Source organism: Mesoplodon densirostris, chromosome 17, assembly GCF_025265405.1.
Source record: "Mesoplodon densirostris isolate mMesDen1 chromosome 17, mMesDen1 primary haplotype, whole genome shotgun sequence".
Classification (NCBI taxonomy): Eukaryota; Metazoa; Chordata; class Mammalia; order Artiodactyla; family Ziphiidae; genus Mesoplodon; species Mesoplodon densirostris.
In genome coordinates this window covers 67,550,069-67,565,061 of record NC_082677.1, presented here as the reverse complement: position 1 = coordinate 67,565,061, position 14,993 = coordinate 67,550,069, and the positions used below count along the sequence as shown (strand labels likewise).

At 42.3% G+C, this 14,993-nt stretch overlaps 1 protein-coding gene across 2 annotated transcripts in view; it reads right to left on the bottom strand.

The window, feature by feature from the left end:
* The window catches only part of PCCA (propionyl-CoA carboxylase subunit alpha), a 349,043-nt gene extending 334,322 nt beyond the window's left edge, over positions 1-14,721 (bottom strand). Inside the window, exons 1-2 of one of the 2 annotated variants that reach the window (XM_060080286.1) lie at positions 14,591-14,721; positions 1,568-1,645 (exon numbers count right to left, since the gene is read on the bottom strand). In XM_060080286.1, coding sequence (XP_059936269.1) covers positions 1,568-1,645; positions 14,591-14,695 — 183 coding nt within the window. In that variant the 5' untranslated portion in view covers positions 14,696-14,721. The remainder of the gene's footprint in view (positions 1-1,567; positions 1,646-14,590) is intronic. The other variant, XM_060080287.1, reaches the window with a different exon arrangement.
* Positions 14,722-14,993: the final 272 nt, after the last annotated feature.

The following is a 14,993-nucleotide window of genomic DNA, read 5'->3' as shown; positions in this document are numbered from 1 at the left end:
ATGCCGGGTACTGTGGCAAACCCCTTCTGCGTACTACCTATTTAATCCTCGTAAGAGTCCTTTGAGGTCAGTTTTGATAAAATCCCAATTTTAAAATGAGAAAATTGAGGCTTGATGAAGCATGATCACTTGCCTAAGTCACCGGCAAAGTTAACTAGCGGTAAAGCCAGAGTTCACACCTGGGTATTTGTGTCAAAACACACCATGATGTGACATAATAAGAGTATAATGGTGTAAGTTTTAAACACTGTATTATCAATGCCAGGACTTCCCTGGGATCCAGTGGTTAAGACTCTGTGCTTCCAATGCACGGGGCACAGGTTCAATCCCTGGTCGGGGAACTAAGATCCCTCATGCCTTGTGGCACAGCCAAAACATAAAAAATAATGAAATAAAATACATTAAAGTTAATTTCACCTGTTGCTTTTTAATGTGGCTATTAGAAAATATAAAATTACATATGCCCTACAATTGTGTCCACAATGTATTTCTTTTGAACTGCAGTGATATACACCCTTTTTCCCCCCGAGCCTCCAGATTCTTTTGAGTAGTTTTGCATACGTCAACAGACAAGTTAGAAGACTATTTCATTCGCAGATAATCATTCACATTAGTTCTGCTTTAATGACATTCAACTTGAACCGTCTCTTCTTAACCAAAACGCTTCTTCTCCCTTCTTTGATACCTTTATTGTCACCACATCATGTTTTACCTCCAATCACCACTTCTAGTTCCTTTATCTCTCCTCTTACAAGCCTCAAACATTATCATACATCAAGATTTTAAGGGACTTCCCTGGTGGCGCAGTGGTTAAGAATCCACCTGGCAGTGCAGGGGACAAGGGTTCAATCCCTGGTCCGGGAAGATCCCACATGCTGCAGAGCAACTAAGCCCATGCGCCACAACTATTGAGCCCACATGCCGCAACTACTGAAGCCTACGTGCTGCAACTACTGAAGCCCGTGGGCCTAGAGTCCATGCTCTGCAACAAGAGAAGCCACCACAATGAGAAGCACGTGCACCGCGACGAAGAGTGGCCCCCACTCGCTGCAACTAGAGAAAGCCCGCGCGCGCACAGCAACGAAAACCCAGCACAGCCAAAAATAAATAAATAAATAAAATTAAAAAAATAATAATTCTAAAAAAAAAAAAGATTTTAACTGGAATTTCCCTGTCCCAAAATTTACAATACCCATAATTGCCTTCACTCCAAATGAATCCTACAAATATTAAGTAAATGAAAAAAAAACCCAATAGTTTAATCAAAATCTCTCAACTGCCTAGTCTAAGAAAGAATGTTGTATTAGTGATCCTGCTGAAAACAAGGGAAACACATTGTAAATTTATTCGATTTGTGGTATAGGTAAAAATACAAAATTTAAAGACTCAGGTTGTGGCCCACAGTGAAAAAAGGAACAAAGATTGAGCACTTATAAAACCTATGATGTAGAGCAATAAATAATTACACAGCATCAATAAAATTTCATCTGCCCAGTGAACATACCGTGGAGACAACAAAGGAAAACCATTATAACGTAGCTGTTAAAAGTATTTGTTAAATACTTACTTTTTCATTAGAATCATATCCCGCTGAACAGAGACTACGAGACACCACTAAATGCTGTCTTGAATAACGTGGAACGTGCTACCAAAAGACAAAAAAGAAAGTGAAATAGACTACAGATACGTGAATGAACTTTTCAAGTTTATTTTCAAGTCAATAGTTTTCAGGGTAATTCTTCCAGTATGCTTCTAGCTACAGTGTTTCATCAATCAATATATGTAGTTCTAAGCAACATACCATAACTATAGAAGGTAAATCGTAACTAGACACATCCCCTTGGCATACATGAGGAAACCAAAGGCATCAAAACAATCTCCAGAAAAGTATAAGAGCCAATGGGTCAAGTAAAATTAGGAGAAAGGACTTTCTGATCATGCAGACTGATATGGCAGGATCAGAATGTCACATACCATGCAGAACTTTATACAACATAAAACAAGCGACTTGGCCTTCAAAGAGCTTCCATTTTAACAGCGGTCAGAAAACAACAAAATATTATTTTTTAGTTGCTAATGTCTTAAACATGATTTCTTATTTTACTTATTCTGGTATAAACGTGGTTTGGCAAATAAAAATGAAAAGGTAATACTAATAATCAAGTTCACTTCTAATTCATTACCATAAATGTTTGGGGAAAAAGTATATCTTGGGGGTTTCCCTGGTGGCACAGTGGCTGAGAGTCCACCTGCTGATGCAGGGGACATGGGTTCGTGCCCCGGTCCGGGAAGATCCCACATGCCGCGGAGCGGCTGGACCCGTGAGCCATGGCCGCGGAGCCTGCGCGTCCAGAGCCTGTGCTCCGCAACGGGAGAGGCCGCAACAGTGAGAGGCCCGCGTACCACAAAAAAAAAAAAAAAAAGTATATCTTAAGCCTTTAAAACAGTAATAATAATCACTAATAAAGGTTATAGCCAAAGTTTAAGAAAATAATTTAGCCAGTAGTCACTGATGAAGGTAGACCAAGAAAAAAAAAGGCGGTGGGGGACTTCCCTGGTGGTCCAGTGGTTAAGAATCCACCTGCCAATGCAGGGGACACAGGTTCGATCCCTGGTCCGGGAAGATCCCATGTCCTGAGGGGCAACTAAGCCCATGCACCAGAACTACTGAGCCTGTGCTCTAGAGCCCGTGAGCCCCAACTACTGAGCCCATATGCTGCGACTACTGAAGCCCGCACGCCTAGAGCCCATGCTCCGCACAAAGAGAAGCCACCACAATGAGAAGCCCACACATCTCAAGGAAGAGTAGCCCCTGCTCGCTGCAACTAAAGCCCCTGCTCACTGCAATAAAGACCCTGCGAGCAGCAACCAAGATCCAGCGCAGCCAAAAAAAAAAAAAGGAGGGCGGTGGGGGACAGGGGCAAAAGGCAACAGGTACTACGTCGGAGAATTTTCTAGTAGCATAACTCAAATAGGAAGCAAAAAATTTTTATAACAACATTTTAAAATGAAAAAGATGTATACAGTTATTTTTTTAGAAGTATATAGCCCCAGATTACAAAATGTAATCTTTATGCAAAAGTGAAGGTAGTAGATACAAAAGATACACTTTACAAAACAAGACCTACATTACCAAGTAAAAAGGACTGGTGATGAACAATGAACTGAGAATGGGAAGAAAACTGACTTTATTACTGTGTCTCTTTCACAGACCAAAACTCACTCTCATAGTCATGCAAGCATCCCTGTGAGTTCAAGAGTATTAGTCCCAATTTTAAAAATGAGAAAACTGAGTCTCAAGAATTTTAATTTTTCAAGTCACAAGGGCTAGGCTGTAAGGGTAACAAGATTTAAGCACAGATCTATTAAAAGCATTCTGAAGTTTTTTATTTTGAGACAATACAAATAGTGGCACTTCCCACATTAACAATAACATCTGTGCAAAGATATGATATGGGGTAAAAAACAATCTACCAAGGGGGTCTCACCACTCCTATGTGTTCAAACAAAAATTCAGTCTTCCACTGCCCTCAGCAGAATAGCTATAATCTGCGAACCTTACTCTCATATCAAACTTAATAGGATAAAGATAATACTCCCTCCCCTAAAAATCATATCTTGTGTTTACAGCCTCAGCCAACGCAGAAAGCAAACTCTAAAAATAAAGAAAAGCAAAACCTACCTGGGAATTTCTCACATTTATTCTGCTGCAAAGTAGCGCGAGGATATTTACAGAAGAAAGTAAATAGCATACCAGCTTCCTATCAATTTTATAAAATGAAACAGAACAGTTTACAGTTTTACACATTTTTCCTAATATCATAAGGCACATAATGGTCTGTTGTAGGAACATGTCAACATATCCTTTTACAAAAGGCAAAATCATACATGTGTCTTTAGTCACTAACAAATAAAGGGCGTAACTGATTCCTGATGGCAAAAACCAAATGTGACAAAACACAATCTGGGGTAGACATTTTAGGTATTCTAATTAGCTTTGGAGAGAGAGAATAAACAGCGATGTTGATGTCTGGGGAAGGGAACACGTCCCAGGATACCGCCTGGGAAAGAACTCTGGGAGAAGAAAACAAGGAACCTGAGTTCTAACCCTAGCTCAGCTGACACTATTTCTAGGACTTGAGCAAACCACTTTCACTCCTCTGCCCTCCACTGAGAAATGAAAGCTCAGATGAGTTTTCTCTTAAGGTCCCTACTAACCTACACCACTATTATTCAAAAAACAAGAGCTTAGTACAGGGATTCTAACATGTGCAAGCATCGGACAATTATGAAGGATATGCAGTTAATCCAAACTGAACATGTGGGCCAAGAAGATGGTGACACGGATATCACCGCTGAACCGCTCCGAGAGCAACAAACGCTGAGCTATTTGGTGGAAATAGAGCTAATTTCAGAGATTTGAATAAATATGAATTAAGTTTCTAGAATACCTTTGGGAATAAAAACCTCAGGACTCTATCTCATCAGATGGTCTCATGAAAAATGGACTAAGCTAAACTTGGTCCCAACAGAACAGTTTCTAACCTAGAACAATTCAAGCTCTGAGAAATGTTTGGGTCAGCTGACTCAATGTAATACACATTTACTTTCAGGAAACTACCAATAACATAAAACTCAAAAATGTCTATACCACACAGTTCTTAAAACTAAATCAACTCTTACAAATTACACCTGACCAAAATGTAGGAGAAGAACTAGCACTACACCTAACTGATCAAATTGGGGCTTTTTAAATCTTTTTATTACTATTTTTAAATAGTTGGTTCTGAAGATCTAAGATTATATTTTACCACCATTATCAAAAAAAAGAAAGCATACAGCTTGTACACATATGAATTTGTGATAATGTGGTCCCAAAATTAAAAAAAACATAGATGCCCCTAGTTAGCCAAGGAACTAAAAGTAGAAACTGTACAAGCAATCAGAACCAACTACTGAGGAAAAACAAGAGTTTGAGCCATTCCCACAGCAAGTCCAAACTGGTTTGCAGTCAGCCCCGCTATGGCTCTCTTGTGTTCCTGTTTACTCCTGGCAGACCTTCATGGAAGTTCAAAGTTATAAAGAACACAAGTCAAAAATCAGATAATTTTGTAGAGCTACAACATAATTTTTTTTTAATACAAGGGACAAGTTAGTAGAACTCTGCTAATTTGGACCTCTACATAGCATTTTTAATGTTATTTTCCTTAAGCATATAAAAAACTGGCTACAAGCCCAGTCCAAAATTCTTTTAAGATACTTCCTAGAACAAGCATTAGAAGGAGAAACTTTAATCAACTCTATTTATAAAGACTATTTAGCCTATGACAGCCAAAAGGAGAAAGGTCAGGGTATGCAAAATGACTTCCCAATAATGTACTGCATTGGTTCTCTTCTGCAAGAATAAAGATTTCCTATATTTTCCACACTTAGAAAAGAAATGCCAGTTAACAACGTGGCACGTGGGAAGTAGCGCGACCTTCAGAGCCACAAGACCTGGGTTAACTCTTAGCTCCACTGCTTCATAGGTATGAAACATGGAGCCAATAATTTCTCTGGACTCCAGCTTCCATCTATAAAATGTACTAGATGACACCTCCCTTGCTTTCCTACAGGGCTGTTGAAAAAAAAAAAAATCAAGCCTTTATAAATGGTAAAGCACCAAGAAAATGGAAGATATTACACAAAAACTAAATCCAATTATGCAGCTGTAGCTTTCTTTCTTAAAATTATACCAGGCCAGGGATTCCCTGGTGGCGCAGCAGTTAAGAATCCGCCTGCCAATGCAGGGGACATGGGTTCGAGCCCTGGTCCGGGAGGATCCCACATGCCACGGAGCAACTAAGCCCGTGCGCCACAACTACTGAGCCTGTGCTCTAGAGCCCGCGAGCCACAACTACTGAAGCCCACGCGCCTAGAGCCAATGTGAAGCCCACACACTGCAACAAAGAGTAGCCCCCGCTCGCCGCAACTAGAGAAAGCCTGCGGGCAGCAACGAAGACCCGCCGCAACTAGAGAAAGCCCGCGGGCAGCAATGAAGACCCAACGCAGCCATAAAAAAACAAACAAATAAATAAATGAATAAATAAATAAATAAAACCAGGCCATTTGGGAGTTCCCATAAAAGTAATAATATAGTAATTAAGAGCTGTGATCTAGACTCAGATTCAGACCCCGGTTCAAATGCTGGCTGTGACATTTCTTAAACATAATTTTCCTCACATATTATCTGGGCATAAAAACTACTTATCTAGGACATAAGGCTGCCATGAGGATTAAATGAGAATGTGTAAAATGCCTAGCACAGTTTTGCATGTGTTAAAGTAAGCATACAATAACTGTTAACCAAAAAAAGGGGTACAGCTTTTACACAAGCTGTTCACATGCCTTCCGGCCACTGCCAACAAGGACTGCCCTTTTCCATCTACTTTCACATTCTGGATGTGGCCTCAGGTGGCAGCCCAAACTGGTAAATCCACTAGACTCATGTTTAAAGAAGAACTTAAACACTAATCCTGCCAAACCAAAAGTATTCCTCTTAACATAACCACAGCGGCTTTCAGGTGCATAATACTAAAACAATTCTGTTGACAGGTTAATTCATTATCAGGATGCATGCCATTGGGGTTGGCCAAAAAGTTCATTCGGGTTTTACTGTGTTACGGAAAACCCCGAACAAACTTTTTGGCCAACCAATACTTAAAGAAACCATCCTCAAAATTGTGGATTAATGGAGCCATAACATGCTCTTACCAAGTAAAAGTAAATATTTGATAGTGCTTCATCTTCAAAACTTCCAGGCGAAGGTCCTCTCTTCCACATTTCACGACACAGAGCTGGGACACACCAGCCAAGTATTTCTTTCAGCATTTTAACAGAAACACAGTGACCAGAAAAATCCCCCTTTAAAAACACTGCCAGAAGTCAGGCTTTTTCACTTAAGCACAGCTTTTCCTTCACAGACACTGACTATTTAGCCTTCAGGACCTCACCAGCCATCCCGATCTTCAACTGCCTGCCAAGACCTTCTGTTACAAGCTAGGCTGAATACCTAACATTTGAGAGAGATGATCAAATCTCAAGATTCATGTCAATCACTTCTCAATAAAACTGGGGGAAGAAGGCTCAAGATTCTCCAGCGCTGCCTCCAGAGTAAAAGCTGGAGCACCAGAGAACTACATACGTCAACGTTAACGCTTCCTCATTCCACCACAGCTCCCCAACCAGGCCATTCCTCCCACCCCACCTGCAGCAGATGTTGCTGGTGTACATCCAGAACCTGTTCACCAGGCGGTGAAGGCCCCCAGTTGGTGTACTCTGTACATGTATCCTACTCATGGCTCACCCCTGCTCCCTAGTTTGCCCCATTTGCCTCAACTAGACGGGACTTCTCCATCAAGCCTGGGAGCTACATCCCTCCCAGACCACAGCCAACGACTGACTCACACAGGGTTCAAAAGGCTGCCCCCGCCCCTCATCTCAAGGTGGGTCCAATTAAGTATTGCAATCTGTGCTTTAGTGCTGGCTGTCCAATATGGCGGCCACTAGCCACAGGCAGCTTCTGAGCACTTGAAATATGCCAGTCCAAATTCCAATGTGCTCCAAGTGTATAATACACACCAGATTTGAAGACTTAATACCAAAAACAAACAAACAACAACAAAAAACCTTGTTAATTTTTTACATTAACATATTGAAATATTTTAAATATACTGGGTTAAATAAAATACATTAATATTTAACCTTTTAAAAAAAATTTTAATGTGAGTGCTAGAAAATATTAAATTACATTTGCAGCTCACATTTTATGTTTATTGCACAGGGCTGAACTAGAACAGTTCTTCTCAAACCTGACTGTGCATCAGTATCACCTGGAGAAGGGCTTGTTAAAACAGATGGCTGGACTCTAACCCCGGATTTTCAAACTTGGCAGGTCTAGGGTGGAGCTAGAAGATGTGCATTCCTAGCAAGTACCCAGGTAATGCTGCCGTCGCCGCTGTCGCTGCTGGCTGGAGTCCCCTGCTTTGAGAACTACTGCTCCAGGGCTCCCCTGTGGGATGAAACTGAATCTAGTTTCCATGTGGAGCCCCTTCCTTGCCTAGATTTTTTTCCCCTGCTCTAGCCTGCTTTCTTCATTCTTCTCAACTTACTACCACCTGCACAAAATCCCTCTTCAGGCTCTGCTTCTAGGAAACCTAACCATCCCACTGCCATAGAACAGTTCTTACACACTGTAACTTTCACAAAGTGCCAGATTAATAGCAACCAATGAGATGTGAACTATCACTGCATCTTTTGTAAAACAGTAACAAAGAACTTTTTATTGGATTGTTAGTTGCCCTTATATAATGAATTCTACACATTCAGTGCTAGGACAAGGTTTGTTTATCCTGATTAACGAACGCTCCTTACTGTAGGGAAGGCTAATAACCCTTTTCCATAACTGCTACGAAGCTCAAACTAGGTTTTGTCCCCCGAGATGTATAAATCCGACCTTTCTTATTTTTACGAAGTCTGTTAATACGGTATAATAAGAGTGTTGAAGTCAGATCTGAGTTTGAATCCTGGATCTATTGCTTAATTGTTGTGTAAGCTTGGGCACGTTACTTATCCTCAGCTGTAAAAATGAGAATCATCTGTAGGTTGTTTGATAATTAAACGCTAACACAGCTTTCCTCCTCCTCTTTTGCCATTTTCAGTAACCCCAGAATCATCTACCAACCTGAGAACGTGGTTTCTAACTCCTGCTCCTTTCCCGTACCTATTACATGATCCCACAAACAACAAATAAAATCACCACCCCTCTGTATTTCGTATATTCAATCAATTTATTGTAACGTGACTACTGTCCTGATCTTCCCTCCCAAGCTTCAGCCTTCCGCATCTCTAAAACACTACCACATCCAGGGGCTTAAGTCAAGGGCTTAAGAATCATTCTTTTTTTTTTTTTCAACTGAGATATAATTCACATACCATAAAATTCATTCTTTTAAAGTATACAACTCAGTGGTTTTTAGTATATTCACAAGGTTGATTCCAGAACAGTTTTTCTTCACCCCAAAGAGATACCCCTCAGTTGTTAGCGTCTCCTCCCTCATCCCTCTCCCTAGACCCTGGCAACCACTAACCTACTTTCTGTCTCTGTGGCTCTGCCTACCCTGGACATTTCACACTAATGGAATCATACAATATGTGGCCCTTCGCGTCTGCCTTTCAAAGGTCCTTGATTCCTCTCCTTCCTTTTACCTCCCTCCTAACCCAACATCAAGTACTATTGGTTCTAGCTCCAAAACACATCCCAAGGCTTACCAGTTCTCACCAACTCCAGGGCTTCCACCCTAGCACAAGTCACCGCGATGTTACCGGCTTGAGCTTCTACAACAGTCTCCTGACTGGTCTCCCGGCTCCTACTCTCCTTCCCAGCCCCCACGAGGACATTCTCCACACAGCAGAGTGGTCTTCCCAAAACATAAAGCCAACGTGCTTAAAACCCTCCAATGGACTCCCATTATTGGGATATATTCTGAATACAAGCCCCTACATGGCTGTCCTGTCTGTCTACCTTCATTCCCCCCTCATTCACTTTGCTCCAACCAGTGGCCAGGTAGACCCCTTGATCACACCAAACGCAACCTCACCTCAGAGCTGTTGCCTTGGCCTTCCTTTGGAATGCTAGTCCCCCAGGTCATCGCATGGTGGGCTGGGTCAGTTTTCTGATCAAATACCACATTCTTAGAAATATCCCCTCTCTTTTCCTTAGGTAACAACCCCCCAACACCACTACCACTTTTTATCCCATTATTCTATTTTTCTTTTTCCTTTCAGCACTTACACTCTTTGAACTTACGTATTCATGTGAATACTGTCAGTCTCCTGTAGTCAAATATAACCACAATGACGGCACAAATGTTCACTATTATATCCACAGCACTAAACAGTATCTGGCACATAGTAGGTGTAGTGGGCTGAAATGGTGGACTCCAAGATGATGTGTCCGTGTCCTAGAACCTGTGACTGTGACCTTTTTTTTCTTTTTCGGAAAAAAGGGTCTTTGCAGATATATTTAAGTAAAAGATCTCAGATGAGATCATCCTGGATCCTGCCAATCCCTAAATCCAGTGACAAGTGTCCTTATAAGAGAAAGAAGAGGACACACAGGGAGAAGGAAAAGAAGGCCAGGCTTCTGAAGAGAGAGGCTGAGACTGCAGTGATACGGCCACAAGCCAAGGAACAAGTGGAGCCACCAGAGGCAAGAAAGGATTCTTTACTAGAGCCCTCGGAGGGTCCATGGCCCTGCTGACATCCTAATTTCAGACTTCTGACCCCCACAACTGTGAGAGAACAAATTTGCATTGTCTTAAGCCACCAGCTGTGTCCCATGAATACCGTATTAGTTTTATTCACTGAAATTATAAGTCAACATCTTCCAACACGTTTGAAATTCACTTTTATTATACTGAGTCCCATCACAGTTTATGGTCTTATTTTTCTTAATGAAAATGTCAATAAGCACTTAAAATAAATAATTTTTTAAATCATACAGTAGCCTCATTTTTCAAAAAGGTACATATTTGCTTCAACTATTAGAGAGTAGCTTCAAAACAAAATAATACTTCTGCATATGACACTTCACCATGCTACTGAAATTACTCTCGTTAAAGACCAAAGACCTTGGGAATTCCCTGGCCGTCTAGTGGTTGGGACTCTATGCTTCCACTGCAGGGGGCCCAGGTTCGATCCCTAGTCGGGAAACTAGCATCCTGCAAGACTCGCAGCCAAAAAAAAAAAAAAGACCGAAGACCTTATCATAGTCTCCCTTCAATCTTTCTTTATTCCTCGACCTCCCTACACCTGGGACATGGTGAGGGAACATGTTTTCATTTCTTCTGGTCTCCTCCATGCATACCATAGTGCCAGCAACTTAGGAGATATTCCACAAACACTTTCTGAAAGACAGCTACATCTCTAGATAGATGAATGAATGAACGAATGCTATTTTGGCTCCTCTCAAAGCATTCCTCTAAATCCTATTGTCTCTTCTTCCTTCTTCCAAATCCAAATTTAGGGTAATAAGATTGAGTATTTACTCAATTAAATATTAACTTAACCAACCATATCCTTCAGAGTGCACACACTCCAACGTTTACCTCAGATCACTGACCCAAAAACCAGCCACTGATTTCCTTCTTTCTTCCCAGCAATTCAACCTGACTCTTGGAATCATCTAATTCCAGATACCTAAAAGGAAACACTACCCACCCCCCAAATTTTTCTTTCCTAAATTTCTTTTTTTCATCCCTGTTCTCCCATTTACCCACTTTTTAAAAAACTGGAATAACTTAAACAACTCCTATTCCTTCACTCACTTGATCAAAAATGTCACTATCTCTTCCCCTGATTTAGAAAAGGGTTTTACCAATCACTCCTCTGTTCTGAACCTCTTAAGGACAGAATAAAATCCAAAAAGGCAGATGTATAAATACACAAATGTCCATAAGCACTTTCTTAGGGCAAAAACTGATTTCTGTAATAATGTTAGAAGATTTTCTTCCCAAATGCTTGTCAGAAATCTATCAGCCTGTTGGAAAGATTTACCTCCAGGAAATTCTAAAGCATTCAGATTTGCTTAAACATTCTTATCCATGACTAGAAAAGAAAATCACGGATTATAAGGAACGTAGAGCTTGAGCATTTGAGCTTCACAAATGCACCATATAATGAGACCATGACTCAGGTGAGAGACATCTTGTAACTGGGAAAGTAAAGCTTTGGAATCATACCACCCAAGGTTCAACTTCTACCTCAGCCAATGTTTCCTTAAGCAAGTTACTTAACTGCTCTGAGCTTTGTTTCCTCTTCCGTATATTTGGGATTTTTTTTTTTTTACCTAGTTATTACAAGAATAAGAAGTAATATATGAAAATCATATAACGCATGTAGAAAAGTTCAATAAACTGTAGCAATTACCACAAGCTGAACATCCTGAAGCCACTGAAAAATGCAGACAGAAGAAAACAACTAGTTATTTAAAAAGCACACACAAAACAAATTAAGACTAAAAGGTGAACTGTATATATACCCTAAAAACAAACTCTATTAACTGGTTAAGAGAATGGTTAGAACTCTCTAGAGTTAGCAGCCTGCTTTCCAACCAACCAAACAATTTGCAGGGGTGGAGGGAGGAATGGGAGGAATAAAATCTTCAAAAGGTTCCGCTTCAAACAGACTCAATGGAGCACATTTCAAGTTCACAGAAAAGAAGCATGGAGAGGAGCTCAGCAGCTCCAGTTCCCCTAAAGTGACAGTGATCTTGAGAGCTTCCTCCCACTTGCAGGAGGAATTCTTTACTGGCACAAATATAACTCTCTACTCCAGTCAGTACTGCCACAAATTCAGCACTACTTTGTCAAACGCCGTGTTAAGAAAACAGAAATAGGGACTTCCCTGGTGGTCCAGTGGCTAAGGCTCTGCGCTCCCAGTGTAAGGGGCCCAGGTTCAATCCCTGGTCAGGGAACTAGATCCCACATGCCGCAACTAAGAGCCTGCATGCCACAACTAAAGATCCTGCACGCTGCAACTAAGACTCGGTGCAGCCAAATAAATAAATAAATATTTTTTAAAAAAGAAAGAAAACAGAAATAGACAAGATGCAGGCTCTGCCAACACATTAAAAGGAAGAAACTGGGTAAGAAAAATCAGTTTATATGTTGTACAGTAAATGTCCAACAGTAAATAGAGTAACAAGTTCCTTCTCTCTCAGCCTCTCCACACTAAAATATGTCAGTGTAATAATCCCTCCCAACTCCAACATGAATGGTTTCCCATAAAACCAAGCACGGCCTACAGCAAGGCCCAGCATGGTCTGACTCCTACCTACCTCCCCAGCACCATCTAATCTCGATACCAGAGCCTCAGAAGCCTTTTCTCAGGTCCCCTACCTAGTCATGCCCTCTGGCCCAGGACTTTTGTACGTGCTCCTCTCTCACATATAACGCTCACCTCTTTCTTCTCTCTTTGCCTAGAAAAAAGTCACTTTGTCCTTCAAAGCTTGTTTCAATTTTCACTTCCAAAGGAAAACTCCCTTACCTTAGGCATGGTTTGAGCAAGTCACATAAAACTGTGCCTCAATTTCTTCATCTGTAAATGGGGATCATATGGCTGTTGTGAGGACTGAATAAATGAGTTCACGCAGAGCACCAGAACAGTATCTAGGACGCAAAGCTCAAAATCTAGACTTGGTCAAATCCCTCCATTTTATTTTCTTCTATATAGCACTAGGACCTCTCCCCTAATAGCATTTTACACTTGTCTGTCTCCTTAACAGACTAAAATTTCTAAAAGAGAAATTATATTCATTTCATAGAGATGGAACACAGGAAGTAGAGAAAGACTTGCTGGAAAAAAAAAACAGCTGAAAGGAAGAAGCGGAGGCCCAAAGAGGTAACTTATTTAAAATACCAAGCTTCACCTGTGTGACTCCAAAGCCCATGCCTTCCCACCACACCATGCTGCCTCCGACACATCAATAAATGCATTCAGAGTTTTGCAACTGCAAGTGATGTGGCCAAAAAAGATTAAAAGATGAAAGAACACTGAAGATTAAGAAACAATAAATTGTGTGCCCACACAAACTTTGGGTTTTTTGAGAGTGGGCATTCTAAAGCTGACACTAAGCTAATGTACCTGCAGACTTACTTTCACTTCCATGTTCAGCTCTAGCTTAACATTTCTCACCTGGGCCTAAGCTCCCTCCTCTTTAGAAGAGTAGGATGGGCCAAATCATCTCTAACGTGTCTTCCAATTCTAAAAGTTCAATGACAATAAATCAAGTTATGTGCCTATTTTTTTAAAAGGAAGATAACAGGTGGTTTTCAGAGAAACCTTTGTTTTAAATAATTTGTTCAAGTGACAAACTCTGTCAATAAAGTAAGTGAGGTAGTCTTCGTTTAGAAATTACAAGAGACTCCATGTTGAAGAGAAAAAGTGTTAAGAGCCACACACAAACACTCCAACGTATAAGTCAAGGCTACCACCATGAAAACCCTAGAACATACAGTGCAGAGATGTGTTTAGAACAGCACAAACATCAGGCTAACCACTACAGAGAAGAGAAAAACTCACAAGATGCATATACAGTACATAATGTTATGTAATACAATTAAAATAGGCTCTCAACTCAAGCAAAGGTAGTAGCAATCCTGACATCTTATGAAATACACCTGGAAAGCTCAAGACAAGCCAAAACCTCACGGCCCAAGAGCGGGAGCACGGGCAATGCACGTACATTACAGCCAGGTGGCTGTCAGCCGCTCCCGAGAAAGCAGAAAACTCACGCCTACAGTCTCCTTGGGCCGCTCGGCCCTCCATGATACTCCGAGTAACAGCTGGGGCGAGGGACGCCGGCTCTGCCCGGCTCCAGGGCGAACTCCGGAGGGAGAGGGAGTTAGGGGCGCGGTCCGACGCGGAACCCGGCGCCGAGTGTCGCCCGGACACCTACGGAGCGCTCTCCGCAGCACTAGCCACCGCCTGGCGGTGCGGGGCTGGGAGCCCAGTGAGGCCCAGGCCCACGGGGAGTACCGGCGCTCCTTACCTTCAGGGTCCATAGCGCCGCGCTCCGCAACAGTGGCTGCGGCCACCGCCGTCCACGCCGTCCTGCTGTGAGCAGCGCTGCCTCCCCGGCCCAGAGCCCCGCCATTGTTGCCCCTGCAGACCGGAGCTCCGCTGACCTCTCACCCCGCGGAAGGTGGCGGGAAGGGGAGCGCCTAGGCTTCGGCCAATCACGAGCCTGGGATCCGTGGCCCCGCCCCTACTGCGGGGAAGGGAGGGACCGGGAGCGGGACTCGCCCAACCGCGGGAGCCGGGAGCCTGGCTGCTGGGCAAGCGCGTGCTGGGCCCGGGGGGAGGCTGGCCGAGCGGCCCAACAGGAGCCAGCTGGGGGCTGCCGGCCCGACACTATCCCGGCAATGAGCGAGGCAGGGAGGACACGCGTGTGT